A 27,063-nucleotide genomic window follows, 5' to 3' on the forward strand; every position below is an offset into this window, starting at 1 on the left:
TTACAGTGAGCTTTTCCATCATTTTTAGCTAATTTTTAGAAATTGATTTCTATACAACATTTCCCACTCCCGATAGTTCAAGCAAGCTCATCGAGGAAGGTATCGCGCAGATTCATTTGATATGACATGCTATATCAGTAGGTACGAAGATACCTCGATGATTGTAAACAAAATCGTATTCCAGTACAAATGAAGTGATGACATATCTATGACGTCAACATTTAAACCTTCGGGAACTTTAGATAAAAATATTAATTAAGGTTTTATGAATGAATTTGCAATTAATTTCGCTAACATTTCGCTTTGCATTTTAACAAAGATTTTTCGATGGCTACTTATTGTTAAATGTTGATATAAGTTTTATAAATAAAATTTCAAAATTTAATTTGTTGGAATTACTTAATTCGTAGATCTCTCAATTGTTATTTGTTATTTATTCTTGTGTATATTATGTAGCGTTGGCGCATTTATTAACTTAATTATAACTGTAAAGGCAATCTTATATTTTAATACTAGAATTTCTTCGTAAATAATGTACTCGAAACTGGATTTTTTTGTTGATTTGTGTTTAAAGCAACTTATGTAATCAGTATTAGCGCGCCATTGCTTCTGTTTAACCATAAATAAACCTCGAATCTAGAGATTATGTATTACAATAGTTCTCGACGTTTCATCACAATTGTTTTTTGCGATTTTTTTTTTTGTTTTATTTTTTTATTATGTCGTGTAGGGTCGGCGGCGCACACGAGCGTCGACTCTATGCGTTTTGGATTTCCTTTATTATTAAGTAATTGTTAAAGAGTACAAGTAATGTTATAGTATTTGTGTAAAATTAATTGACATTTCATTGTATTAGTGAAATACAACATTTTAATGCACTTTTAGTAACGATATTGTATCGAATTGAAGCACCAAATTGTATCGGTTCAGGTGACGGAGTCAGGGCACAGCCTCTCCGAGCCGACCTAGGTCCCTTTTCATTACAGTTCCTTTCTGAAGAAAAATCGCTTTATTTGCACTTATTGTCGACCGCGATGTTAAAACTAAAGGATAAAATTTATACACTGATATTGTGATATACGTATGACGGTAACCTTTCAGACTCTTTACAAATGTGACTCGTTCGCGGGTTTTTAACGATATCTAACTAATGTTTATCTAATTATACTTTAACAGTTTATTATTGTTAACTGTTACTCGTCTAAGCTGAGTGGCGGAGTGCGGGGCGGCGGCAGGGGGCCGGGGGGCGCGGGGGCGTCACCTCCGCGTACATCTATGCATATCGCAAAATATTCATCAAAATCATTTAATTAATATTATTAATGACCCTTTTTACAATAAAAATATTCCCAAAAACATGTATTTTTAAATTATATTTATATTATGAGGTACAAAAATAGTGTAGTCTGTGAGCCAGATATTTTAAAACGTCTTAGGTATAAAGATAAATTAGGATAACTACCAGAAAAAAATCAAAATCAATCCTCCAAAATCTAACTTGTACGTTATTTGGAATTAAGACGGCCGTTATCTAAATTTGATAAAGCAACATGTAACACGTAGACAACCATCGTCAACCCTTCGGTCCTACCAGGCTTGTTATATGTAAGGGAAATGTTAAGATGGGACCAACGCGCATCGCGTGCCGGGCGCATCCCCGCCCCGCACAACCCCACGCGCCACCCCACGCACCCCCCGCACCCGCCAAACCTTTAACTGTAAGCAAAACATGTGAATGTCAAAGAAAATATATTATTTGTTCTTGTTCTTTGTATGGTGCGTTTTATTTTATCCATCCCGCTGAGAGTGTGGAGCGCCTGCCTCTTCTGCCCCAACAGCTATATTTTTATAATGTAAATTTTACAAAAAGTTTTTTCCTCTTCTACATAAGTCAATGAGTTGTGAATCCATTCCTTTGTGCTGATCATCTCATTTAATGCCAATAACATATGGAATGTGTAACATTCAGATAAATACGAGTAGAATAAAGAACTAAGTATGTAATACAAATGGTGTCTCTACTATGTGGTTACCTTAATTACAAAATGTAATTAGCCGCACCGCACTTCCCGTCAATTGGCCGCAATGTTGTGTTTCACAATCGCATTAGTTTTACAATCGAGCAAGTTGTGCAAAACAATTAGCTGATATTCTCAGAAGATGTTATAATGATTCTCATTATGTACTACAAATTAACTTCTTGTATACGTCGCTCACGTTTTATATCCTCTGCTCTCTATAAAGAACCTTACATAGAGTCTACATCTACGAGTACATCAAGAGAATGAACTACTAATATTATAGTTCAGCATCGGTTGTTGTATATGTTGTATAATGTTTACGATTCACGATGATTTCAAGTCAGTTAAATTCAATGACAGTAACTTTCCGAAGTCCGTGCGATGAATTCATGGCGTGACGTCATTGTGCTATGTGCTGAATGAGGAATGTGAGTTTCGCTCTTACAATAATTACAAGCGCAAATTTAATTAGGCACATTAGCGAGTTCTGGCGCTAATTGGTGACGCTATCGCTGGACGCGCCGCGCCGAGCTGAGCTGGAGCGGTGACGACACCTTTACACCTGAATCTTGGGCTGCGATTTTGTTTGCATACTATTTTAGGAAGTTGTAATGTAAAGCTAATATTTCTATTAAAAGGAGTTTAAAGGTTATGTAAAGAAAATGAAATATAAATAGTGGTTATTCTGCCCTTTACCTTTACGATCTAGAGAATCGACTGAAAAAATAACTATTAAAAGAATATACAAAAATACTCTAAAAAATAACAACCTAACTATTCTTACCATTCATCCGCGTGGAAAGGTCGACGCAAACAATGAGGTGCAACTACAAGATGACACGCGGACTTCTACAAAACAAGCGGAGTCGCCGGTGACCTGTGTTTACATTTAGTTTAGGTAATGCAAGAGTGCACTTTGTTCTTGTCCTCGAGCACCTTTTCATTGAAACAAGGTGATTAAATACATATTAACAAGGAGTAAATTCGATGCGGCGAGCGCAGTAGTGAAAAACTGATATGTTATTGATAAAACTAAGGCAACTAACAATCTCGTAGGTATGTGTTCGTTTTGAACTCGTTTTGCTTCGACACAACACACATGTTGATGTGCAGGGAGAAAGGTCGCGCTGCCGGATGAGGCGGGCGGGCGGTAGAGGTGCGGTGCGCGGCGGCCCGCAGGTGCGTTATCACGTTATCAGTGCGGCGCAGCGAGCGGGCGCGGCGCTGACGTGCTGCGTGCTGTGCCTGGCTACCGTGCCGCGGGCTAACGTGACGTGAGAAACACGGCGTCACGTCACGCCGTGCTCGGCCCGCGCCGGCCGCCACCGCCAGTACCGCGCCGTGCCTTCTCCAGTACACCCGTGCCTTAATACCACGCCAACAAAACCGCCTGTTGTTCATGTTATACACTCCAAATATTGTGTTAATATACTGATTTGTAGATTCTATCCGCAATACCTATACCGGTGAAACATTTTGTGAAACGTGAATGTACCCGTGTCTCGGCCTTGACGTTTCGCGCGCAAAGTTTTGTTTGTAAACAAACGAGACCGTTGTATGTCAGAGCGTGAGGCGAGGCTAGGCGAGTGATGTACCATGTGTTGTGAGTGAGGAGGATGGCCAGGTCACCACGCCGAGGGGCTCGCGCCTGCGGCCGCGGCGCTACAAGGGACGTCCGGGAGGGCCGGGAGATTGCGCGCCTTCGGACACAGCTAAACGGAAAAGGTTCGTACCTTCTTGCTACTTACTTTGCCTAATTTAAGTAAAATCTTAACCTTTTTAGGTAATTATTTTTGAGTAGTTTATGAAAATCCTGTTCTACGAAATAATGCATCGTGAAAATTAGAAATGTTCGTTACCGCAGTTTTTATGACACGGCTGAGTACATTATCAATGGGAACCGCGCTGTTTGCCAACAATCCGAGCAAGTTAATAAACTTGAGCCGCCTATGATTGCGCTCCTCACGGCGCGGCGCGGCGCAGCGCGGCTTACTGCTATTTGTTTTGAACTCGTAATCAATATAATGGTTTTTACCCACTTGTCACAAGCAATTAAGTATTTATAAATGTATTATATTTATTTATATTAATTATAAAGCGATATAAGTTAATTGTCGTAACATCAGTGTTGATATGTTATATAGCAGTGCAAGGCGACATCAAGTCGACATCTCACACTGTGCCGACCACTAAGAAACCCGTTCTCCCTCCCTCTATCCGCGCACCTACAGTTGTTGTTGCAACAAGACTAAAAAGCGATACCGATGTAACTGGTATTGACAACTGTTTATCTAAAAAAATAAAAAAGAAGTATACAAATGTTGACTATATAACCTTTTTGCGTTTTTAAGTTAATTTTTAGGTATAGTTATAAGATGACTTAAGTTCTTCGAAGTAAAGGAGAAATCGTTGAGTGTTGATGTAGAATATTTAATCGGACTACAAACTAGAGCTTGTTGCTGTGCTGATAACCGCGTCACAGATGTTGTTTCCATAGCAATTCAGTATGAAGAAGTGTTGCATGTTGTAGGTATTCATGCAATACGTCGTCTGCAGTTTTACCCGCGGTGACTCACGTTACAAGAAACAACTACAACTGTTTACTGATCGATCATCAGATGAACCAATCAATCAATGTAGGTTACATGGTCATGGTACTAATTTAAACAATGTTATACTTTAAGTTTATAACTCCTTTAGTTGTGTCAAATTAAATTATTCTAATAATGTAAGTAAGTTAAAAAAAATACAAAAGATTGAAGACATTCTGTGGAGACGTTCGAGCGAGGTTACATTCTCGTTGTGTGGAGCCTGGTATCTGCCACTCGGCCGTCGCGATTATTTTTACATTCTGTATTGTTTGACCGTGGATAGGGCGTGTCACACAGGAAGTTGCACAGGTCTGTCGATTGTAGTCATCTGACGAGTACTGATAGCAACCCAACCCGCACTGGGCTACCACTGTTGACAAAGTCCTAGAATCTTAGGCTTAAAATAGAATAGGCTCTGAGGCTTCTCGCTGGTCACGTATATGAGCTGATGACAAGGAACTAATGCGCCAATTTACAGAATTAATTATTCTTACTTAAAAATAATAACATATATGATGTAAATATTTTCTCATGTGCAGAAAGTAAGCATAATTTTTTATCAATGCAAAAGTAAGATTATAACGAATCGCCCTAAACTAAACTTTAAGTTATAATTACGCTTTGTTTAAGACAAGGAAATAGCGAGAATGTTACATTTACTCCTGCGTTGAAGAATGAACCGTTTATTATTTTGAGAATAAATTTTGCGAAGTCTGAAAATAAATAGCACTTGAGGCGGAGGCAACAGATTCCGTTTGTTTACTTGCAGTTAGGTAACATCAGCACTAGCACACATTTACTCACTATTAATCATTTCAGAGAATTTAAATTTTCATTAAATACATTCTACACAAACATATCTATGCAATAATACATGCAGTTCCAACGACCGATTAGTATCTACGTGTATATGATATTTATTATATGATTGTATGAAGGGATGGAAGTGACAACAAGTGCAATCATCAGCAGCTGTTTTGTGAGCGCATCGCCATCGCTGTTCCACGTCGCAAGGGTACGAGCGTAGTTTGCAGATGAGGACGCCATCGCACACGCAATGCAATATACACCTTATGTTACATATTATATTACTTTTTAAATATTTATGTACTAAACAAAAAAATCATTGAATAACATAGATTAAAATAATTAATTAAATTCCCGACATTCAGTAATTACAAAAAATACGACGAAAGTGAATGAAGGTCACTGTGGTGTCGGCACGAGGCTGAGGTGATCGATTGGCCCAGTTGAGCCCCCCGCCCGCGCCCGCGCCCTCCCTCGCCAACACACCCCCTGGCCCACTTGTCACACCCTGACCCTCGCCATCACTAGACCATTTTACGAGCTGATGAAGCCTTAATACGAAAAATATCCAAAATTTCTCATACTCTAGAGTATGTAAATACTCGTACTTATATTGTTCGTGTGTTTGTCGGAATGTGGCTGCGAGCTCGAGCACTCATGTCGGCCGCTGTGAATGCGGAGGCGACAACAGCAGACGTCCCGCAACTACACCTGTGTAAAAGTAATAATGTATTATATACGTAGGTAATAGACTAATGTTGAGTTTTATGATTTAAATGCAACACCAACTGGTGAAGAACTGGAAAAAGGATGAAGCACATAAATGGAATACAACGGTTATCGGCTTGTAAATATTTTAATGAAAATGAATGATTGAAAAATGACAGTAAAAATATAACAGCTTAAGCGGATATTGTAAATTGCGTGTACACACATGTGAGTACAAACATTTCGAGGTGAACAAGATGACATTCACGGTAAATTAGTCAGTCGTAAAGTTTCATGTTAAAACATTTTATATAATATTTTTGTTAAATCATCTCGACTGCACATGGCGCTGTTTAAAGCTCGCAGCATTTCCCTTATCCCTTTTTATTAGATTCTAATTCGCAAGTTTTTAAAATGTTACTCCTTTTGTTATAAATCACTTCGGTCAATAGTTGATAATCTTATGTTTTAAATATTAATCTATCCAATTGAGAAAACTCAAACTTATTACATTAAAAAGTAACAGCCCGTATGTAGCGCATTTCTCATCATAATTCCTATAAACACACACACACAACTCGGCAACTTGTTTCGGCGGAGTCGCGTAGAGTCGGGCAAGGTCGGCGAGTGAACTTTTGTCCCGGTTGGCGGCGGGGCCAGCCGGCGTCAATCTAAGCACTAGGTTCCCCGCTCCCGGCCCCGGCCCATAGGGACCTACATTCCCGGGACGCCGTAATCTCGGTCACCTAATAAACCGAAACAGTCTGGCCTATGTGAATACTAAGGGATCGATAGACACGTAAAACTTGTCAAGGTAAAGTGCCATCATTCAGCGGCCCATTTTTGTGTCCGAGAGTGGAATAATATAAGTATAGCATTATAAATGATAGCATTATATTTGCAACAACTTTTGATAATAATAATAAAAACTATGTACGTTTAAAAAATAAAAGTTACAAATTAACATCACAACTTTTCTTTTTTGGGAGCCATCTTGACTTTTGGTACTGCAGCTACAAATTAGGAAAATGTGCTCTTGTACGTCTTCTTTCCGATTTTTTTTCTTGTATATTTACTGTAACATTTATTGTAACAGTTACTATATTTAACTCCACTTTGTACGGCCAAGGTGCTACAACTTTCTCTTTTTTATTCATTTTAATGTTTCCAATTGTTTCCCAACACAACTTCATTGCGTACTTTATCTCTCCAGTATATTTTTGTAATCTTCTGCAATTGAACATTTCAAAAACTTCTATGTTTTTACACATGGCTACTGTTAAAGTCCAAGCTTCCATTCAAGCAAGAATATGTAATAAATCAGTAAATATAACTAAGATATTTATAATTAACATGAAAACTGACTAAAATTGGGTGTGTATTATGAGCTATTATGTCAGATTGCTCTCTCATCATCAGCTCTCTCATCATCAGCTCTCTCATCATCAGCTCTCTCATCATTAGCTCTCTCATCATCAGCTCTCTCATCATCAGCTCTCTCATCATCAGCTCTCTCATCATCAACTCTCTCATCATCAACTCTCTCATCATCAGCTCTCTCATCATCAGCTCTCTCATCATCAGCTCTCTCATCATTAGCTCTCTCATCATCAGCTCTCTCGGACACGCGGGTCTTGGAAATTAGACTTTATTACATCTATTATAAACTAATCCTTTTAACACTTGAGCAGTATTTACAAGTTACAATAGATAGCATTCAGCTCTTCTCGCCAAGAGGTGCGTGACCGACGTGACAGTGATAAGCGATGCGAGATAATCTATATACATTGATTGCATAACATCTATTGAGATATCAAATCAAATAAGTTATATTGTAATCAGAGAGGCAACATTCCATTATAATTGTGGGAGATAGATAGATGCGAGTTAATGGCGACATTTACTCGCATATATCTAAAAATGAAAAAATACAGTTTTGTTACAAATGTTCTGACTTCACACTTGGAGCATGGATATAGAGCTGTTAGCACAGTTAGTGGCCGCGCTCGGTGCAGCCGCTTTCTCCTTGGTGCTGGGGTCCGGGGAGTCAGGGAGGAAGCTCTCAATAACCGCACAGAGCTCGTTTGTAACGGCAATAGTCGGAGCGAGGGCTGACAATAACCAATAACGCTGTCTGCCCTCTTTCCGGTTTACTACTACAGGCATTTCTAAATGCTTTCCAATAGCCGCTTTAACAAGATTCTTATGAAAGAAATCATTACAAAATCAACTAAATATATTCAATGTCTGAGTAAACTGACTTCACTGCAGCCCATTTTCACGGAACTTTGACTGTTAATGTTTATGCATTAAAGATGACAATAACTTGATGAAGTTGACGTAGTACCTGAACATCAACGAGCTGATGTCAGCTGATTCTACCAGGTTTTTTTAAACAGTAACATGACTTTCATCTTATCTTACTTATTAATTTAATTCAAAAGTGTGTCTTTACAGTGTCGTTACAGTTTACCTATATGTTACTAAAAATTATAATGTTGATTATGAGAACAGCACAGACTAGCGATATTTGATATTTTTGCAAAGAAAAAGAACTATTGGATTGACCTTTAAAATAAAACAAGCGCAGAAAAAAAGCTACACTACAAGTGTTCTTGAAGTAAAAAAACTTGAGTCGATAAACTAGTTTTATAAAAATGGAAACTGAATCAAATCTTTCCATTATGATCTTTAATCGACTTTGTAATAAAATTGTGTTCTATCACTTAGTTTATAGTTGTATAATACCTGCCATTACGCTAATCAAATCACTGGCGTAAATGTACTTACGCCAGTGGTCCAGTCCAAGTATTAGGATTATTTTATTTATGTTCCATTTTCTATAACTTTCAGTCCCTGAGTACTCTTTTAATTTAAACATTATGTAACCATGATGTAAACATAAATATCTCATCACCAGCAGGTTGATATGTTCCTCGTGTTTTCAATTGTTGTACTTATTTTATATTATTATGAATATTACTACCAATGAAGTGTACAAACGGTATTAACGTTAATTCGAAGCAGTACGTCCTCACTGTGCGTGCTGCAGACAGGGATTGCATTTGCATTGTGTGTAGGTTAACCTTACTGTTGTGTACAGTGTGCAGAACAGTACAGTGAACCTTACTGTTCAGTGTTATGGTTGATATTTGTGTGCATGCGTGTACAGGTCACGAATTCCTTAGCGTCCCGCGTCAGTCCGAGGCGCGCGGCCGTGCACTAGTTAGTCATTCATAAAACGATGTATTGTTTACTGTTGCAGATTCCTGCTCTATTTATATTGAACTTGGATTACGTTGCTGTTTGACAAGCTTTTGGTTGACTTCAAAACGAATCGTTACTAAACAGCTCTGAACCTACAATTACAATTTATCTCCCATAGCTAAGCAAATTTTGTTGTAGTTTCGGTTGACTAGTCTAACTAGCCTATATACATCTTGAGTGCTTATCGCAACGAGGACAGAAGGTGCGCCTGCAGTTCTAAGTCAAATCATAGATCCTACAAACACTCACATACTTAACTATAAAACTGAAAATATTAAAATAGACTGGCAAAAATCTTATAACACTAAACAAAAATATTTCTTGTGAAACATATTAAAAGACACGTACAAAATTTCTCTGACAAAAAAGTAATGAATTTACCGGTAAATCAAATGATAGCCAGTGACATCTAGTGGATCGATGTGTCAGAGTGAGATGAGCGGTGACCCTGACCTCGCGGGCGCGCCCTGCCCGCCTCACACACACACACACACACACACACTGACATTGTTACTCGACTAAAAATAAAACAAACAAAAAGAGTAACGTGATAACACCGGTTTTGAGACCATCAGTGATTGTTTATTGATTTTCGTAAAAGTTCCTTGGTTTTACCAGTGTGTAGCTTAATATCAAAGACAAACAATTGTTGAAAACACTACATCCATTTATGTTTGGATTTAAATTCGAAGTTTGCAGTACATGAGATGTTCTATGCGTGGCTGTGCGGCGGCGGGTGCACTCGGCGCAGTTGCACAATACAGCTGCGGCGGCACACAATGGCCGACAGAAATACGCGGCCTTGCACCACACGCACGTCCACGCCGACACAACACACGCACTCATATATTGGCGATAATAGGGAAAATGAAAACTCACTTTAATAATGCCTTCGGATGTTATTGAGTACATTTTAATTCAATCGGAACATCTCCAAACGTATAAAAAAATTTTAAGCTTTGTAATTTTGACTCGGGTTTAAAAAAAACTAAGTACGAAATGTTGTTCTATGAAGTTTGCAAATTACTTTATACAATTAGATGAGAAATGATGTAACAGGTGCATGTGATATTGCAAAAAACATTAACCTAAATATAGACAGATACGCAGTGCCATAACAGTTGTACGTCAGAGGCGCACCCGCTCTACAGCTCCGCGCCCACCGCGCCTACCGCGCCTACCGCTTTCTCTCCTGCCCTAGTGTAACGCGCTTTAGGCACGCGAGCGAGCCCACTCCCTGCAGGAGTAAGCTCGCAGCGGCGATACTAATTATCAGCTCGATGTCACATTAATTATGTCATACCATATGCCTTCTATTCTTATACATAAACACATATCTTAATATATAACAGCACTGAAATATCCATCTACAAAATACTGTATGAAATAGATGTATTTCATTTCAAAATATCCATGAAATTGTTACAGATTGATAACGAAAAAAACAATAATATAACAGTGTTATCGTATCGAGCAGCCTTCACGGCTCTCGCGGCACGTTAATGTTTTTTACTTCGTTATTTCAGTAAATATCTAAACCATTTGAAGATGTAAAAATGATTTTTGCAGCGCGATCAGATCGCCGGCCGATCTTGACCGAATTTCCTACAAGTTTCTTAATTATCGGCAAGTGCGGGGCCTTCGTCCGTCGCCGGGCGCTCCCCACACCGCAAAGTGCACGCTAACACATATGTACAGCAGTTGTATGCGCTTCTAGAAAAGTTCATATATAATATTATGTTATTGTCGACAGATGCATCTTATGTTAACTTTTTTATGTTGGTACCAATTATTTATTTATTAAGTTATTTAAATTATATAAATAATCAATTATCGTAAAACCTCACACATTATGTTAAACCATGTTTTATGTAAAAAAAGTTTTTGATCTGAAAGCAAGAATTCATCTCTGTCTATAGTCCGCACATATATTGTAACAGCTGACTTTCCTTGCAAGTTAACTTTGGTATTTAATATGTATATAATAATATGCTAGTGCCAAACATATTTTTAAAAACTGTGTAACGCAAGGAAATTGGTAGACTAGCAGGGTGCGGAGGTTAAACGTCTAGGAAGGTCTCGCCGACAGTGCCGCTTGACCAGCTGATTGAGTTCCCATCGGGGTTGTAGCAGAGTTCCCACCCACATTTAACTCATTTTCTACCCTTTCATGAAATTAAAGTCGTCGACATCGTCTTGTAAGGCAGCCCAAATGTTTGAATAAGAGAGAAGTAGGACGCAATAGAAGTTGCAATGAATCCAGTTAACTACGACACGACCTTGTCCTGCGAGTTGGTGCTTGCTAGCTGGCGCGCCACCGTCCACTGCAGCCGCCGCGATGTCTCATGTCATATTCACATGACCTCATAACATTCATTCTACATTCTGCTACCATTAAAAACCACTCTGATAAAATAATTTCCTGTAAACGTATCATTAAACTTGGGTCATTATCAAACATTTGATACATATCATTAACTATTTTATTTTGAACACAGTTTTACTCGCGAGCATATATACAGGGTGTCCCAAAAGGTTACGTACATAGGAAGGGGGATGATAGGGGTGGTCACAAGGGTCACCAGAAAAATAAAATAAAAATTCCCCTCTGGGTATAAAAAAAAATAAATGGCATTTTTTTAAAACTTAAAAATTTTACACCTTCTGGGGCAATTTTGTAACCGATGACCTACAAATATTGCTATATTTAAAAAAAAGCAATTATGTTATCGTCAATAACCCCTTATCGATATGAAATAAAAAAAAACAATACAACTAACAAAGATTTTAAAGAAAATTAAAATTGCCCAGAAGGTGTAAAATTTTTAAATTTTTAAAAAATGCCATTTATTTTTTTAATACCCAGAGGGGAATTTCTATTTTATTTTTCTGGTGACCCTTGTGACCATCCCTATCATCCCCCTTCCTATGTACGTAACCTTTTGGGACACCCTGTATAATATATATATATAATTTAGTACAATAAATATAGGTCATGTACTTAGTGATAATGGCCGTTATAATGTATTTTTTCAATCATAACGCATTTTTGTAATCGGTCCAAAGTTTTTGAGTTTATTTGTTACATAAAAAAAAATACAAATATATCCTATTCATACTGTTAAAATGCATAGATATTTATAATACAAATTAATGTAGCATAGTTTAACTTTTAGTATAAGTATGTAAAATTGTGTATGTACGCAACCAACGCAAACCGTCAGCAGCCAGCAGCCAGCAGCCAACCAGTTGTAACGGGGGAGGGGGTGGGGGGTGGGGGGAGGCGGAGGTGAGCGCCGCCAAACTAAGTCAGTATTATCACACTAAATACTGGGTAATGTTACGACACAATACAATAAAATATCCTTAGTGTCCCTCAGGCGGACGTATCAAGTTCAAACTGTCGTTCGAACAGGCGATGCTGCGCCACGTCGCAGGTCTGTCTCCATCCCCCCCCCCTCGGTGACGTCATAGCGGTACACGCGCGATCCTCGCACAGAGGTCAAGAGCAAAACTATTTGTTTAATTGAGGCAATGAATCAAAACTGATCTATAAATATTTGATACATTTGACATCTGCTACAATTTGGATGTCATAAACACGCCATACTGACTATATTAAATTTACAATTTTTTATGTACGAAATACGGATCATTTAAAATGCAAAAATTGAACAATTATTGCTATTTCTCTCTCTCTTGTCTCTGCCGCTGTAAACTGAACATGCGCTACGCATGCGCAGTGCACTCGCCATCGCCACATGCACTCAACACAACGACAACCTGTGCATGTGCCCTGACGCGACGCACAACGGCCTCATACAATATCAAACAGGGTAAGAGAGATACCTTTATAAGCGAGATAATGGCGATCCCTTGAACTTTTGTTTACACAAGTTCGATTGGTATATACTCAAATCAGATGAATCGAGAGCATTTTTAGACAGTACTATGGTATAAAATAAACTGTTTCAACCTCACATAGACAATTTAGTTAAGTACTCAATTTTTTTAAAGTGTTGTGTTCAGAATGCTTCGTTTCAATGTTCTTCAGAGAATCCTTGTCACAGTTACATTATTAAGTAGCAATTACTTCATTTCACTTCACGTTTTCCCATCGTTTAAATTATAGACACCAGTGAAATATAATTTCTTGCAAAAAAAATGTAAAAGTCCAAACACAACTTTGTGTGATAAGACATGTGTGTGTATAATTACTTAGTCATTTAGGGGAAGGACGACAGCAATTATGTCGGCAGCAGTTTTTTCTTTCCAATTTGTTAATAATGTAACCAACTACAAAACACATGATATGAAATCGATGTTTCGTTACTGAACAAAGGTCAAAGGTTGTCTGATAAAGCGGCTACCTCAGGCAGTACTACACTAGTGTATAATTTTACATTAACCTCGAGTTTACACTCGTGAGATACACTTTGCCGCCGCTCAGCACTTCAACTCACACTGCGGAAGACAATTCTCCTTGAAGTGGCTCAAAGCTAACAAACAAAAACTATGAATGTTTTTGTTGTTCCTAATACTAAGAAGTTGGTTTGAAATTGTTTCAAAGCTATGACAATGTCATTTGAAATACCAGATATAGTATTAAAATTATAATAAAGTAGCGTTATTTAAATATTCATAAGTAAATAGGGTAACACAAAATATGACAGTAAGCGGAATGATCGAAACAAAGTGTTCATTGCCTCAAACTGAATTGTTGGAACATTTAGATGACTAAATCCTTTTACCAGTTTTCTGAGGCAAAGAAGAAGTCTGAGTTCAATAAGGTGCGTTAAACTGAAATGCCATAGAACAGAATTATTAAAGCCTTGCCCCGAGGTTTTTTCTTCAACATTGTTTTATCATCGATTTCCAATGTCAATTATTTCAAAATTGTAAATTATTTAAAAAATAATTATTATTATTAAAAAATGTATGTTTAATTGTGCGCGAACAATGTTGATGAACACGTGATGTTGAGCGTAGTATTTAATGTGGGAACATTCGAGAAACTGTTTGCTGCAACAATAGAATAATTTATGCCGCTTTCGGGAGATACACCTGACAATAAATAGTGTGTAGGATGAAGGTGGAAGCAAGTAGGTACAATATATTTCATGACTTTTAATAAAAAACGGGTAAAAATAATTCAAACGTATTTATTTAAAATGTAGTTGTAGACTTAAAGTACCGGCACATGCAGACACGACACGACGCACACTATTTTAAATGTTAGCTTTAAAGTTGGTTTTTAAAAACCAAAGCTAGATTATGACTTTTGACAGGTGATTTTGTAGATTCCAGTGATACAGTACAAATAACAGATAAGTTCCGTAAATACTTTCAAGTCTGCGAATTCTGTAATTATCGGAAAAAGATAGATGGTCTGTGTGCTCAGCTGGGTCTTGAAATAGAATTCGGTTAAAAGATGTTTAAGTTTAAAGATGCCTATTCATTATATTCTACGAAATTAACCATGTCCTACACGATTAAGATTCGCTTTCTGTTTTCACGTAGCGCGGCAACTAACAGGCGCGGGAGCAGCGGCGGCGGCGCACGAGGCGCGCGGGGCACGGCGGCGCCCCCGGGCCCGCACCCGACTGCGGACAGACAGACAATACCACTGTTACACAATACTCCCCCGGTTACATACACCCTGTGCACATCTCCGGCAGTCTATTGCACAGGTGTGGTGTTGCGTGTCGCAATCTGAGCGGTGTTACAATTCTAAATCATTAAAATAGCCTGACTATTTTATCGCGACTACTTTAACTCCAAGTTAAAGGCACGCACACGTAGAATCAACATTAACCAGTATTATGAAATGATAAATATATAAATAAACTATCGCTCATGTTAAGCTGTTTCCGCCCCGAACCCAGTACAGTAGTAGTGGCATATAAAGTGTATACTGACGAGGACAGTGCGCGTTCGCTCCTGGTACCCCACGCCGCACGTCACGCTGCAGCGGCTCCACTCGCCCCACGCGCTCAGCCGACACTCCGCGCCCGCACCCTCACCAGCCGCAGGAGGAGATCCTAGCCCTGGGGAGAGTAAAGACACACGTAATCTCCATAGCATACTTATGTTGATGACAAGAACACAAAGTTTTTTTATTTTCATTGACGGATAATTGTTATCCGTCTTCTATTCTCCCTCTGACGCTCGGTTCTTTTTTTTACTTTATATCTTTATTTACATAAATTTGTTTGCTGCTTACAATGAACACAAAGTTTGAAATGTTTACCATTCAAGGCCGGAGGGACCGGCACGATGGAGACGATGCTGAGGCCAGGGTAGTTGGAGGTGGCCGCGGGGCTAGCCGCGCCCCCTGCCGGCCCAGCACCTCCTGACGTTACATATGGAAACTCAAATCTACAATGTTCGTATATATATTATAGTACAACAAATCCAACCATAGCCAAATATTAGACGTTATATTATATAAGAGTGCTCGAGTTAAGATGGCGTCACTTGTTATTAACTAGGATAATATAAGGTTTATAACATAAGCGTAATATTTTTGCCTGCGCCGTATATAATGACATGGTGACATGATGACCGTCTGCTGAACATATGACTAAGTTTTACATGTACTTACTTTACATCTCAGTATAATATTATAATAGAATTAAAGTTTTCGAAATGCATCAAAACGGAATGAGTAAAGTTAGTATTGTAGAGGTGTACGGTCAGCGCTGCTCCAATTGCCCATTGTCGTCACGAAAATGATGATCAAATATCACCGGCGCAGTATGTACTTATTCTATCGTTAGCGAACATAATATTTGCCAATTACAATTGTCGCGGGCAAGTGGACAACAACAACATCACGTGACACGAGACATCAATTTGTTTGTCACGATAATAAACCTGAGGTGGTTGTCGCAACATATCATTACGTCCGTCGTCAGAACGTATGTAGCTAAAACACAGCCATTCATTTATCATCACGTCGGATATCTTTGTCGGAAGCGATGTAGAGGCTCGACCTACAGCAGTGAAGCTTTGGATTGTTGATCCCTCTCTCCGATGGCTTAGTTGACGGCAGCGATCACTTTGAGACATTCAAAGCCCTGCTGACACTGACAAAGGCACTCGCTGACTAACAAGCTCACAGTAGCATTAGGAAGTGATCAACTTGCGCTCAGTCGAGGATTATCCATGACTCATGTAATACCAACCCGTGACCTGCGTTCCTTATCAAATTTGCTACAAATAGTAAACCGTAATTAAAATCATCTCTTATATATAGGTGCAATCTATTAGTTTCGTAAAACACAGAGATTAGAGAACTCAAACAATCTAATTTCTTTTATAATTTAGTGGATAAGAAACGTAGTAAATGTAATAACTTTCTCCTTGGACATAAATCATATAAATAAGAATAGTATATGCAGTAAACTATATTATATTTGAGTCGGGCAGTAGCAGCATGTGGCAGCGCCGGCAGGGGCTGGCGACTTGCCAGCGTAATGATTGATTGCCAGTTAACATGTCAGTTTCGCGCAGCTCCTGATTATTTAGTACCGTGTGTGTCGGTTACTTGCACGGGGCGCGGTCCGCTTTGTCAACTGGCTGCATTGCAATCTGCAGTTCTGTTGCATTCGTCCAACGTACGATCACCAACGCCAAAACTGTTTCGTCAGTTGATAAGTTTAAGATTAGTATGTACTAAAGGTATAATATCAACAGTAACAGTGTCTCCCTCCAATCACTTGCTGCAAGATTAAGAGATCGTGAAGTCGGGTAAAGATCCCGCATACGAATACCTATGTTGTTTTACAGTTTTTGTTACATTTTTCAGAGTGTGTGTAGTGGGCATGTTGTGTTTACGATGCACATAACTCCGCGCGCTGCGTGAGTGTGGGGGGGGGGCGGAGGTCAAGGCCGCGCGTTCCCATCCCCCTCCCCCCCCCTCCCCACACACGTCACGCGCGTTACTCGCAATCCACTGCACATACTCATGCCACAAAACCAGGCTCATTAAAATATTAACAGAAACACCACAAGTTTACGGACTCTTTCAAGACCATACTTAGATATTTAACCTTTTACCAGTTGTCCGCGACATAATCCGTACGGAATTTTAAAATAATATAGTATAAATATAGCCTACTCCACCCGGGGATAGTGCAACTTCCCAACAGTGAAACAGTGAATTTCTTAAATCGGTTCAATACTTTCGGAGCCTATACGTTGTAAACAAAGAAACAAATAAAAAGACAAATTTCTATTTAATATTAGGAAATCACGTACCGAGCAGCACCTTGCAGGTGTCCATGCAGTCCTGCTGCGTGAGGAAGTTGTTCTGTCCGCCGCGGCACCCGCCGTAGTTGAAGGGCACACACATGCCCTTCATCGCCACGAACGCCCAGCGCTGGTACAGGCCCCGGCACGGACCCTGCTCAGGCGCCTCCATGCAGATGCCTAAGGAGGGGGGGAGGTGGAAGCACATACATACACAAACACAGTGACAACGAAAACACACAAGCTAAGAGAAGCTGTGCGTAAGTTTTATAGATGTGCAACTGAGTATATTAATATATAGTTAAAGTAGTAATTTAAAGTAATTCAGTATCGATTGATACAAAGTAATTATTAAAATGCCGTCATTTAAAAAGTGCTACGTTGGTTCGTGCATTGCGAGAAATAAGTTGACGAAGTTGAGTCAACGGAGGCGCAAGCAGATGAGTATAGTTACGCTTAGCTGTGGGCATGTCGATGGTGCAGTCTGCGCGGTCCTGGCAGGGCCGCTGCTGCAGCAGCTCGACGCGCGCCGAGCACTCCTGCTGGCGGTCCGCCGGCACCAGCAGCAGCCGCGTGCGGAACCTCACGCCGCGTCCGCAAGACGCCGAGCACGGCGACCAGCCCGACCACTCGGTGGTGGGGCACGCGGGGTCCGACACGCCCGCACCCGCCTCCGCCTCCGCCTCCACGCACTGCGGCTCCATGCACTTGCGGTTCTCCTCTGACAACACATCATGGCGCATATTACAAGCCGCCATCGACCCATTTAACCGTGCTGCGTCAAATACGCTTCCTATGCTGTTCATCCCAATAGAAGAGCAAAGTTCGTACCGGTGGGGACCAGCGGGCACTTCTTGAAGCCCATGTGGTCGAGGAAGGTGCGGCGGCGCGTGCTGATGCCGATACCGCACGTCACCGAGCACTCGCTCCACGGGCCCCACTCCGTCGTGCGGCATGCGCCCTCCGGCACTCCGACCGCCTCCGCCTCCGCCTCCGCCTCCACCTCCGTGTCCGCCGCGCCGCTCTCGCTGATCAATTTTAGTAACATATAATAAAATATATATACTGTTAGGAAGAAAATACGAAAACGAGCCAGTGTATTGACTCAACACTAGCCTTACTAAAATGTCGACGTTTATGTCCTCACAATTCATTCTGACACTTAACGAAACTGAACTGTAACGAAAGCGCATCATTCGCGCCAAAGGTTTCAAACTAATACTGTCTAAAAGTACATAAATCATATGAATACTAAATAGCACAGTATTGTACTCACGGGCACTCGGGCACGTCGGCGACGCACATCTCCTTGGAGACGAGCTGCCGGTCGCAGGCAAACATGGCGGCCTTCTGCGGCATGCGGTAGTCGCGCGTGCGCATGCGCAGCCCCTTGCCGCACGACACCGAGCACGCTGACCACGCGCTCCACTCCGTCACGCCGCACTCCGCTGCGAGGACACACCAGACAACACGTCAAATAAAAATCAAAACATCGGTAACCTAGAAAACAATAAGATCATTTTTTTGTACTAACGGCGATTGACCGCCTGCGTGTTCTCGGCCTCCTCGACCACCAGGGCCTGCAGCGTGTCCTCGTCGCAGCCGCGCGGCAGCAGGCTCTCCCGCGTGAGGTAGAGGCGCGCCATGGGCCGCAGCTCGCCCCCGGGGTTGTAGAAGGGCGCGCGCGGGTCCTCCGGGTACATCGTTGTGATGCGGTACATCTTCTCGCGGGGAATCGTTTCAGAGTTCGCCGACTGCGTGAAGTGACAGAGCATAATGTTTAATTATCCATCATTATTTACTTGATGGCTTTCATCAAATCATTCGTAACACCGATGAAATAGTGAAATATTGTCAATTGATAAATTACAAAAAGGACGTCAGAAAAAATGTGGTGCAAAGAGACTAAACAAGTAGGCAGCAGTTTCGTCACCATGTAGGAGATGCCGTTGTCGGTGCCGGCGTCGTAGGGGAACAGGTCGATGGTCTTGCTCTCCGCCCAGCTGCAGTCTCTGTTGCACAGCTCCAGCCCGCTCACGCCCACCACCCAGTCGGGGGAGGGGCCTGTGGGTGATCAACAAATGATTTGAATGGCCGTTTCCGGTTTAACAGAACAAAGAACAACAAATAGAAACACTAAAATATTTATATTTCCATATCTTGAAGTGGTATTATGTGCATATATATTGATGTGATGAGACGTAATACAGAAGTCGGAGGAGTACCGAACATGGAGGCGAGGGAGAGATGGTGGCGCGTCCTGTCCACGGTGAAGACTGCGGAGGTGTTGGCGTTGACGCGCGGGTGCCACAGTCCCTGTGCCTTCACCACGGAGCGCAGCAACCGCCCGCGCTGGCGCAGCTCGCGCTCCAGCAGCCCCACCGAGCCCCACTCCGCCAGAGACCTGAACCCATCGGACGCGATCTGCCCCTCTCCCCAGAACGAAAAGTTGCGCGGGTGAGTGGCGCCGATCACGTCGGAGAAGTGCGTCAACCACATGGCCTGAACGGGGAAGTCTTTGGGGTGCGTCTGCGGTGACCACAGTCCCTCGAACACCATCTGGCAACGCAACAATTATATACTACATTACAACGTTTTCGTAAGAAAAGCGAGCAAAATAAAACGTCGCGTTTATAAGCGGTCGGTAAGGGATGCGAGCGGTGTGGAGTAGAGCGCGACTGTAGCGAATGTAGCGGGAACCTTGTATTTGGCGTCGTCGCAGGCGCAGCAGTCGGGCGCAGCGAGTGCGGTGTCCTCGCACACGCGTCGCGTCAGCTGCCCGTCCTCCGCAAACCACCGGCTCGCGTTCTCGTATACCATGGCCCTACACAACAAGCATTGTCATCAAATCAGCCATTACTTCAACGTTTCTCCAAGTTATACGTCCTGTTATGCGATTTACGGGTGAGACACGATGCACGATATCCTGCCTGAGATTAACTTACTTAAGGAGCACGCATCCGGAGCCGGCCTCGGGCGCCTTCCACATGACCTGGACCTCGGTCTTGGGCAGATCGTCGGCCTCCAGTACCGAGTTAACGCACTCCTCGTCGAAGCGGGTGAGAGTATCAGCGAACAGCTGGAACTGTCCCTGGCGGCGCAGCGAGCGCGGGGCGGCGCCGTCCTGCGGCTCCACCACCAGCTGGAACCGCGTGAACTGCTGCACCACATCGTGCGTGCGCGACCCCACTAGCGTCACTGACCATATAACACATATTTTTTAAATATTAATCGATCATTAATAAATGAGCTAGGATTAGCAGCAGCTATATGTAATAAATTGAAATGTAACAAACTAACAAAGTATGCATGGAGAGCTGACAAATAAACGTTGTGTTTTTCGGAAGCGGCTTATCGCATGTCAGGAGCGGCAATGAACGCAACTCATTATCGCCGCAGATACACCAACCACAACCAGACACAGGCAAAAATTCATTTCAATATAAGGCTTGTTTGTCTATTGAAATTTATTTAAATCTGTAAATATTATGAAATTGTATGTTTCATTATACATAGTTGTATTCCTGTAACTTCAATAAGTACAAACAAAAAAATGAGTGAACGAGGATGTTATGTAGTGCGAGCGTACCGACGTATCTTTGTCCGGGGGCGTAGCGCTCCGTGTCCTCGCTGAGCAACAACCGATAATGGTTGTCACCCGGGGATTTGTCTACGGCGGCCTCGCGCGGCGCCAGCTCGCAGCCTACCGCGACCTCAGTGCCCGCCGCGCCCGCCGCGCCTGCCGCGCACGTTGCCAGCGCCAGTAACACGCACCACGAGATCATTTTCTCACGCGGTCATACTGTAAAGATAGACGTTCAAATTAAATGTGTATTCCTGGAATAGGATCTGACAGGATTTATTGAAATCCGTGTTTCAAAGTTGCAAAGAGCAAAGAGCCGGTGATGATGAACTAGCGGTGCTACGGAGTTGCGGGACAGCTACGGACATTAAGAATATCTTGTGCATCAGCAGAAAATGTTCCAAGGAAGTGAGAAAAGAAAACAAAAAAAGTCGCAAAGTTGTAACGGGGCCAGGGGTTGTGAGCAGGAGGCCTAGTCCGGGCCTCGTCTATAGCAATGCAGTTCCTACCTATCCTGTTGTAATTATAATTAAGACAGTTTACGTCGGCTCCTTCCCGCTCAAGTCTCACCATTGTTTTAGAATGACGTCACACAACACATTGAAAATGTTCATTTGGTTTATTCGGTGGCAGAACAGAATATAGATAGGATTTATGAAACTGAATTGGAGAAGACTTATATATCGATAATTACACAAATACGAATCTATACTAATTTTATAAAAAGCAACGATTTGATTGTTCTAACTACTGAACTGATTTGAAAAATTCTTTGTCTGTTAGGAAGCTACAATATTCCCGGGTGACATGGCCTAAATTTTTTACTAGATTTTTTATCATTTCAAAAGAGAAAAACAAATATGTTACGTTAAATTTAACATTTAAATATGGTCGCAACGCAGCAGCTTTAAAGCTGAGTACATTACACAGTAACTGGTAATTAATGTATTAAAAATTTTATGTAATAAATCTAATTTATAATGAACTCACCGACCGTCAGCGTCGTATGTCAGAATCAGGAGTGCGCAGCGGGCGGGCGGCGAGAGGCGCGGGCCGCGGCGCCGGGGCGGAGGAGGCGAGCCACGAGATAAGGGGTCACGACTCGCGCGCCCTCTGCCCTGCTGGACTCGTTACCAGATTTGACAAAATATTCCGACACACTTGCCAATTATTTCAATGTAATGAAATGGGACAAAGCCTGCGAACCTCTCCGACTATGCGTATGTATTTTCTTTATATCCACACACTTTATAAAAAGCAGACCTTAATACCACCGTAGCCGGGCAGAAAATATACCAGTAACAGGGTAATCCTCTGATTATCTGATAGAGACTCACCTTGCGACGCAAGGCGCGGTAATGAGCACTGAGTAGACGACAGGCGACATCAGCCGCTCAAGTGATGCTTCCGGGCCCTCGCGTGCCGCCGCCGCCGCCGCCGCCGCCGCCGCCGCGTGCCGGGCCCACGCGGCCCCAGCCCGCTTAGCTTACGGTCACAACATACTTATTACAACGGTAATACATATTGATTGTGAGACAGAAGCAACTTTCCTCTGTATTTTCAATATTCTTCAATTTTTCTCCTCTAAGAACACTTAAATAGTACGACAATACATATCCCACCTTATTAACAACAATTGCAAATTGCACATAGGTACAGGTCGGTGTAATCGGTATCCACTGGCGATACTCTCCGGTAAAAAACATATTGTTATAAGAATATATGTATATACATATATGTTTTGCAGAGATGTTTCGTAGAAATTGTCCAGTGTGAACACGTGTTTATTTAAGCAAAGGACGAGCCGAGGCGAGGCTATTATCTCATAAGTTTTCAACATCTCTCCGCTGTCGGAGTCTCATTAAAATTAAATAGATGATAGCTGTAGAGCGATAGTGGATTAGGTAGGAGAGAGGCAGCTGGCCGGTCCACGATGACGTCATAAAGTATACGTAACACCACCTCAGTCTGTCTCACGACTTAAATACTAATTGCGTAATTTCACGTTCTCTTATAAAAGAGAACTGTGTTCTGTTCGCGCCCCGTGCCCCCCTCCCCCGCTGACGCCCCTAGCTACCGACTTCTGCTGGTGCAGCTTAACTTACTACCGATCAATAGATCTATGGGACTTTTGGTTTCTGGACTCATTGAGGCAATCGGCCCAACGGGTTGCCTTACATTTCAATTATATATTTGATAAATGTATTGAAGTAGTAGTATAAGTGAACAATGGAAAAAGGAAGACTTATTAACTGTTAAATGAAACCATAGATATAAATTGCATTAATTTAATTCAATCACCAAAACAAACAGATTCACACAAATATGATTTCGTCGTTGTCCTGCCTGTAGCCTGTGCACGAGGCGCTACAGGCTACAGGCACGGCTACAGAGACGACACGGGACAAGAGGGTCTCGCAGCCAACAAAAACAAAACAAAATATTCAAATCAAGATAATTTTAATGAACGCTGTAATGTTGGGAACATTACAATGAATCGATTGCTCTCTAAACTAAAGTATTTGTATTGCGGTGTTCAGTAAATTTTCATGAAAACGAACAAATGCTACACTCTATAAGTAAGAATCTGGATAAAGTTAGATTATTGAGTTCCACAGAAAAAAAGCAGATTCATTTTGCCAATATAATATCAATATTTATATTTAATGTATTATATATTTTATAATATGATTGTGGAATACAAACTTAACATAATTTTATTAAATGAACTTCTGGTTCACAATTGATATTTATTACAAAAAAAGATTGTCAGCAAATGATAATTACAAGGAATACAATAATAGCTCCTGGTCATGTACTACTCTACAACTCCCGGAGCTTTGTGTCGTAGAACATATGGCACTGGTGGCAGTCACACACACACACACACACACACAACCGCTCGGTCGTTTCCCCGCACACATCACAGTGCTGAGGTTCTGGATCTGTTACAATAAATTCCTTGTGACGTGACGTGACATGTCGTGACGCGACGTGACGTGTCGTGACGCGACGTGACGTGACGCGACGTGACGCGACAAGAGTCATGTGTTTGTGGTAAGAACACATCTGACGATTTGATTATACAAGTAAATAGTAAATCATTAAAATAATATTGAATCATTAATTCTAACATAACTTTAAGAAGATAAACTTTCTACAAAGAAGAGAGAATTTTTAGAGAAACAAAATATTGAGTACATTAGATACATGGATTTGAAATAATTTAATACATTTCCGACAAAATACGTGCGAAGAGAACTTTTTCACTATCATATTCAAATGTCATCCTGTCTGGATGATTTGTTTATTTCTATTTGAAGCATTACTCGCAAAATACAACTGAACAAAGTGATACAGCTACGTCGTGACAGTGGTCACGTGTAAGTGGTCACGTGACCTACATTTGTTCTCACATTGTTGTTCTCAGCGATCCTTCCCAAACATTTTTATTGAGAAACTGTGAAAATACGTTACATTTCTTTTTGGATGTTGTCGATATTTGTACAATAACAAGTCAACATCAACATGTCGTTTCTTCAATTATCACGACTTTTAATACATTTACAAACATTCAAATACATTACAAATATAAATACTAAAATAAAAATATCTCACACTTTTTCACACGTACGTTTAAAAAAAAACTCTCATCTTGTCATGAATAATTGCAAGCAGCATTGAATTCTTAAAATATTTTATTGGAACTTACAAATTATATAAAAATAAATACAAACGACTAGAGATTTATGTTGACTAGACTATTTTTTTAGACTTGTGACCTAGTACTATTTTCCTTGCTGTACTATTCTTACATAATGTCTCTTTTGAAATAAAATCACAGCACGACACGTATGGCGTAGCGCCAGCCGCAGGGGCGGGGCGTCTCCCTGCGGGGGCGGGGCGTCGCCCTCTAGGGGCGGGGCGAGCGTTCAGAACGTCAGCACCGGCTCCTCACGGTGGTCTAGGATATCTGAAACGTTAATTAATGCTTTATAGTTATTGTGTTGTAACAACTTTACAATTGTGTAAACATTGATCACGTGTGGCGGTACCTTTGGCGATGGCCCACCAGGGCAGCGTGACGTAGGTGAGGTAGGCGTTGAGCGGCGCCGACTGTTGCCGTTTGCCCTCCTTCCACAGGTGGAAGGTCTGCGTGAAGCCGCGCATCGCCCACAGCGGGTTGTACGCGCCGTCGTCCAGCTCTGCAACACACACCACGACCACCCCTCTCAAACTGCCCTCCCATACAACTACTGCCGCCTCACTCAACAAAACATTGAGTACAGATTTAGACATAGAGTAGCGGTTGCCGGTGAATTTGTAAGCGTAAAAATATAGAACCTATAATATAGCCGTAAGCATTTCCTCCTTTCCGTCAAAATCGAGCCAATCCCGGAGATTATCCTAGACAAACGCGGACTTGTGACAAACAAATAGAAAGGCCCAAAAAAATGGGTTTTCTTTAAAAGTAAAGGTTATCATATTTGCGAATAATTTTTTATTTTTGATATTACGCATAGACACTCCAATTTAGTAATGTGTATATAGATATATAAACATGAATATATATTTCAAAGAGAATTAAAATAATAAAAATGGATAGTAAATAAGAAAGAAGCAGTGAGCAAAGTGATTGAGGCTTAGTTCCGAGCGGCGCACACAGAGCGCATGCACTGCAACAGACACAACACAGAGAGAGCTGGGTACCGTGCACCGCGCGCGCCGGCAGCTCGCACCAGTAGTAGATGTCCGTGCCGTCCGGCGTCGTGCGCCGCGGCGGCAGGCGCGCTCGCCGGAACAGCGCCGCCGCCACGCCGCGCTGTCGCCGCGGCAACGTCACGTAGGCGCGCGCCCCCGCGCTCCACCCCGCGCGCCCCTCCCCGCGCCCCTCCGCACTGCCAGCCCGCGGCTCCTCGGCTCCCGCCGCGACTGACACCTTCGCATCGCAGTCCAGAGCCGCGTCGTAGGCGATTTCGCAGTCCTCCTCGGCGGCGAGGGGCGCCGCTCTGGTGGCGGCGTGGGGGGCGGGGCGGTGCCGAGAACGCGGCAGGGGGCGGAGCGGGGGCGCGAGGCCGGGGGCGCGGCGCGGGGCGCGCACAGGCGGGGTCACCTCGCGCAGACAGGCCGGCGTAGCGGTGTCGCGCGCCTCCCGCGCGTACACCTCGCGCATCCTGCCCGCGGAGCACGCCCCGCCCCCCGCACAGCAGCCCCAGCGCGCGGAGGAAGCCTGAGAGCCGCGCCGCGCTACGGACAGATGTCACGTGTTAGGGATGGCCACTCACAAAAACCCGTCGCGCGCAAACCATTATTTACAAAGTATCGCAATTTTATCTCGTCTCCGAGCGCCTAACGTTGACCCCGCCCGTAGCTACGTAATGTACTGCATAACGGCCCCGATTCCAAACTCTTAAAAAGTTATAACAAAAGTGTCTAAATGCAGTTGCAGAAAGCCATATCTACGTAAAACTTTAGTCGAGGTCATTCCGTCCGACCTTCACGATCGAGGCCGGCGAAGGAATCATTAAGAAGAAACGCCTCCTTTATTTTTGTTTTTGTCGTCGTTGTAAATTGTAAATGTCTTAACTTGGCCTTGTTTAAAGATAATCATAATATTTCTGCCGAGAACGAGTCAATACAACATCTGCTCGTGGCGGAAATGTGGCGCGTGAAGTTTCACGACGAATCTATGTTTGTTCGGTGAGCGATTGAATCTAAATGTTGCAAGTAATATTTTGGTGTATTTCCACCGGCCAAGTGCTACCGACTGGCTCCCTCCGCGCGCCCCGCACCCGCCCCCCAGGTACCCTGCGCTCGCCCCACGCGCATCCCG

General features: G+C 42.2%; 3 protein-coding genes across 3 annotated transcripts in view; all 3 read right to left on the reverse strand.

The window, feature by feature from the left end:
- Positions 1 to 7,523: 7,523 nt before the first annotated feature.
- On the reverse strand, positions 7,524 to 8,293 carry LOC106123247 (cation channel sperm-associated protein 2-like). Its single transcript, XM_013319478.1, has 2 exons — positions 8,090 to 8,293; positions 7,524 to 7,760 (listed from the first exon to the last, which is right to left on the reverse strand). Exons 1-2 carry the CDS (start codon positions 8,291 to 8,293, stop codon positions 7,524 to 7,526), a joined length of 441 nt encoding a protein of 146 aa, XP_013174932.1.
- Positions 8,294 to 14,538: 6,245 nt separating this feature from the next.
- On the reverse strand, positions 14,539 to 22,507 carry fat-spondin (extracellular matrix protein f-spondin). The gene is made up of 14 exons (XM_013319626.1): positions 22,221 to 22,507; positions 21,237 to 21,449; positions 20,593 to 20,845; positions 20,348 to 20,471; positions 19,873 to 20,206; positions 19,581 to 19,711; positions 19,182 to 19,401; positions 18,924 to 19,095; positions 18,479 to 18,675; positions 18,102 to 18,368; positions 17,657 to 17,827; positions 15,645 to 15,746; positions 15,314 to 15,441; positions 14,539 to 14,997 (listed from the first exon to the last, which is right to left on the reverse strand). The coding sequence occupies exons 2-14, from the start codon at positions 21,430 to 21,432 to the stop codon at positions 14,923 to 14,925; spliced, it is 2,370 nt and encodes a 789-aa protein (XP_013175080.1). The 5' UTR covers positions 21,433 to 21,449; positions 22,221 to 22,507; the 3' UTR covers positions 14,539 to 14,922.
- A 997-nt stretch (positions 22,508 to 23,504) lies between these two features.
- The window catches only part of LOC106123248 (uncharacterized), a 20,821-nt gene continuing 17,262 nt past the window's right edge, over positions 23,505 to 27,063 (reverse strand). Inside the window, exons 8-10 of the mRNA XM_013319479.1 lie at positions 25,941 to 26,477; positions 25,286 to 25,435; positions 23,505 to 25,203 (exon numbers count right to left, since the gene is read on the reverse strand). Of these exons, the coding sequence (XP_013174933.1) occupies positions 25,163 to 25,203; positions 25,286 to 25,435; positions 25,941 to 26,477 (728 nt within the window). The 3' untranslated portion in view covers positions 23,505 to 25,162. The remainder of the gene's footprint in view (positions 25,204 to 25,285; positions 25,436 to 25,940; positions 26,478 to 27,063) is intronic.

Source organism: Papilio xuthus, unplaced genomic scaffold (assembly GCF_000836235.2).
Source record: "Papilio xuthus unplaced genomic scaffold, Pxut_1.1 DF826115.1, whole genome shotgun sequence".
Classification (NCBI taxonomy): Eukaryota; Metazoa; Arthropoda; class Insecta; order Lepidoptera; family Papilionidae; genus Papilio; species Papilio xuthus.

Excerpts from the sequence above, each read along its gene's own strand:
- LOC106123247 (XM_013319478.1), bottom strand. The coding sequence starts at position 8,293 with ATGCCTGTAGTAGTAAACCGGAAAGAGGGCAGACAGCGTTATTGGTTA. Across the intron at positions 7,761-8,089 it reads GCTCTATATCCATGCTCCAA|ACCCGCGTGTCCGAGAGAGC; the intron begins GTGTGAAGTCAG and ends CTAATTTCCAAG.
- fat-spondin (XM_013319626.1), bottom strand. The coding sequence starts at position 21,432 with ATGATCTCGTGGTGCGTGTTACTGGCGCTGGCAACGTGCGCGGCAGGC. Across the intron at positions 20,472-20,592 it reads TCCGGATGCGTGCTCCTTAA|GGCCATGGTATACGAGAACG; the intron begins GTAAGTTAATCT and ends CTTGTTGTGTAG. Across the intron at positions 19,402-19,580 it reads ACAACGGCATCTCCTACATG|TCGGCGAACTCTGAAACGAT; the intron begins GTGACGAAACTG and ends CACTTCACGCAG.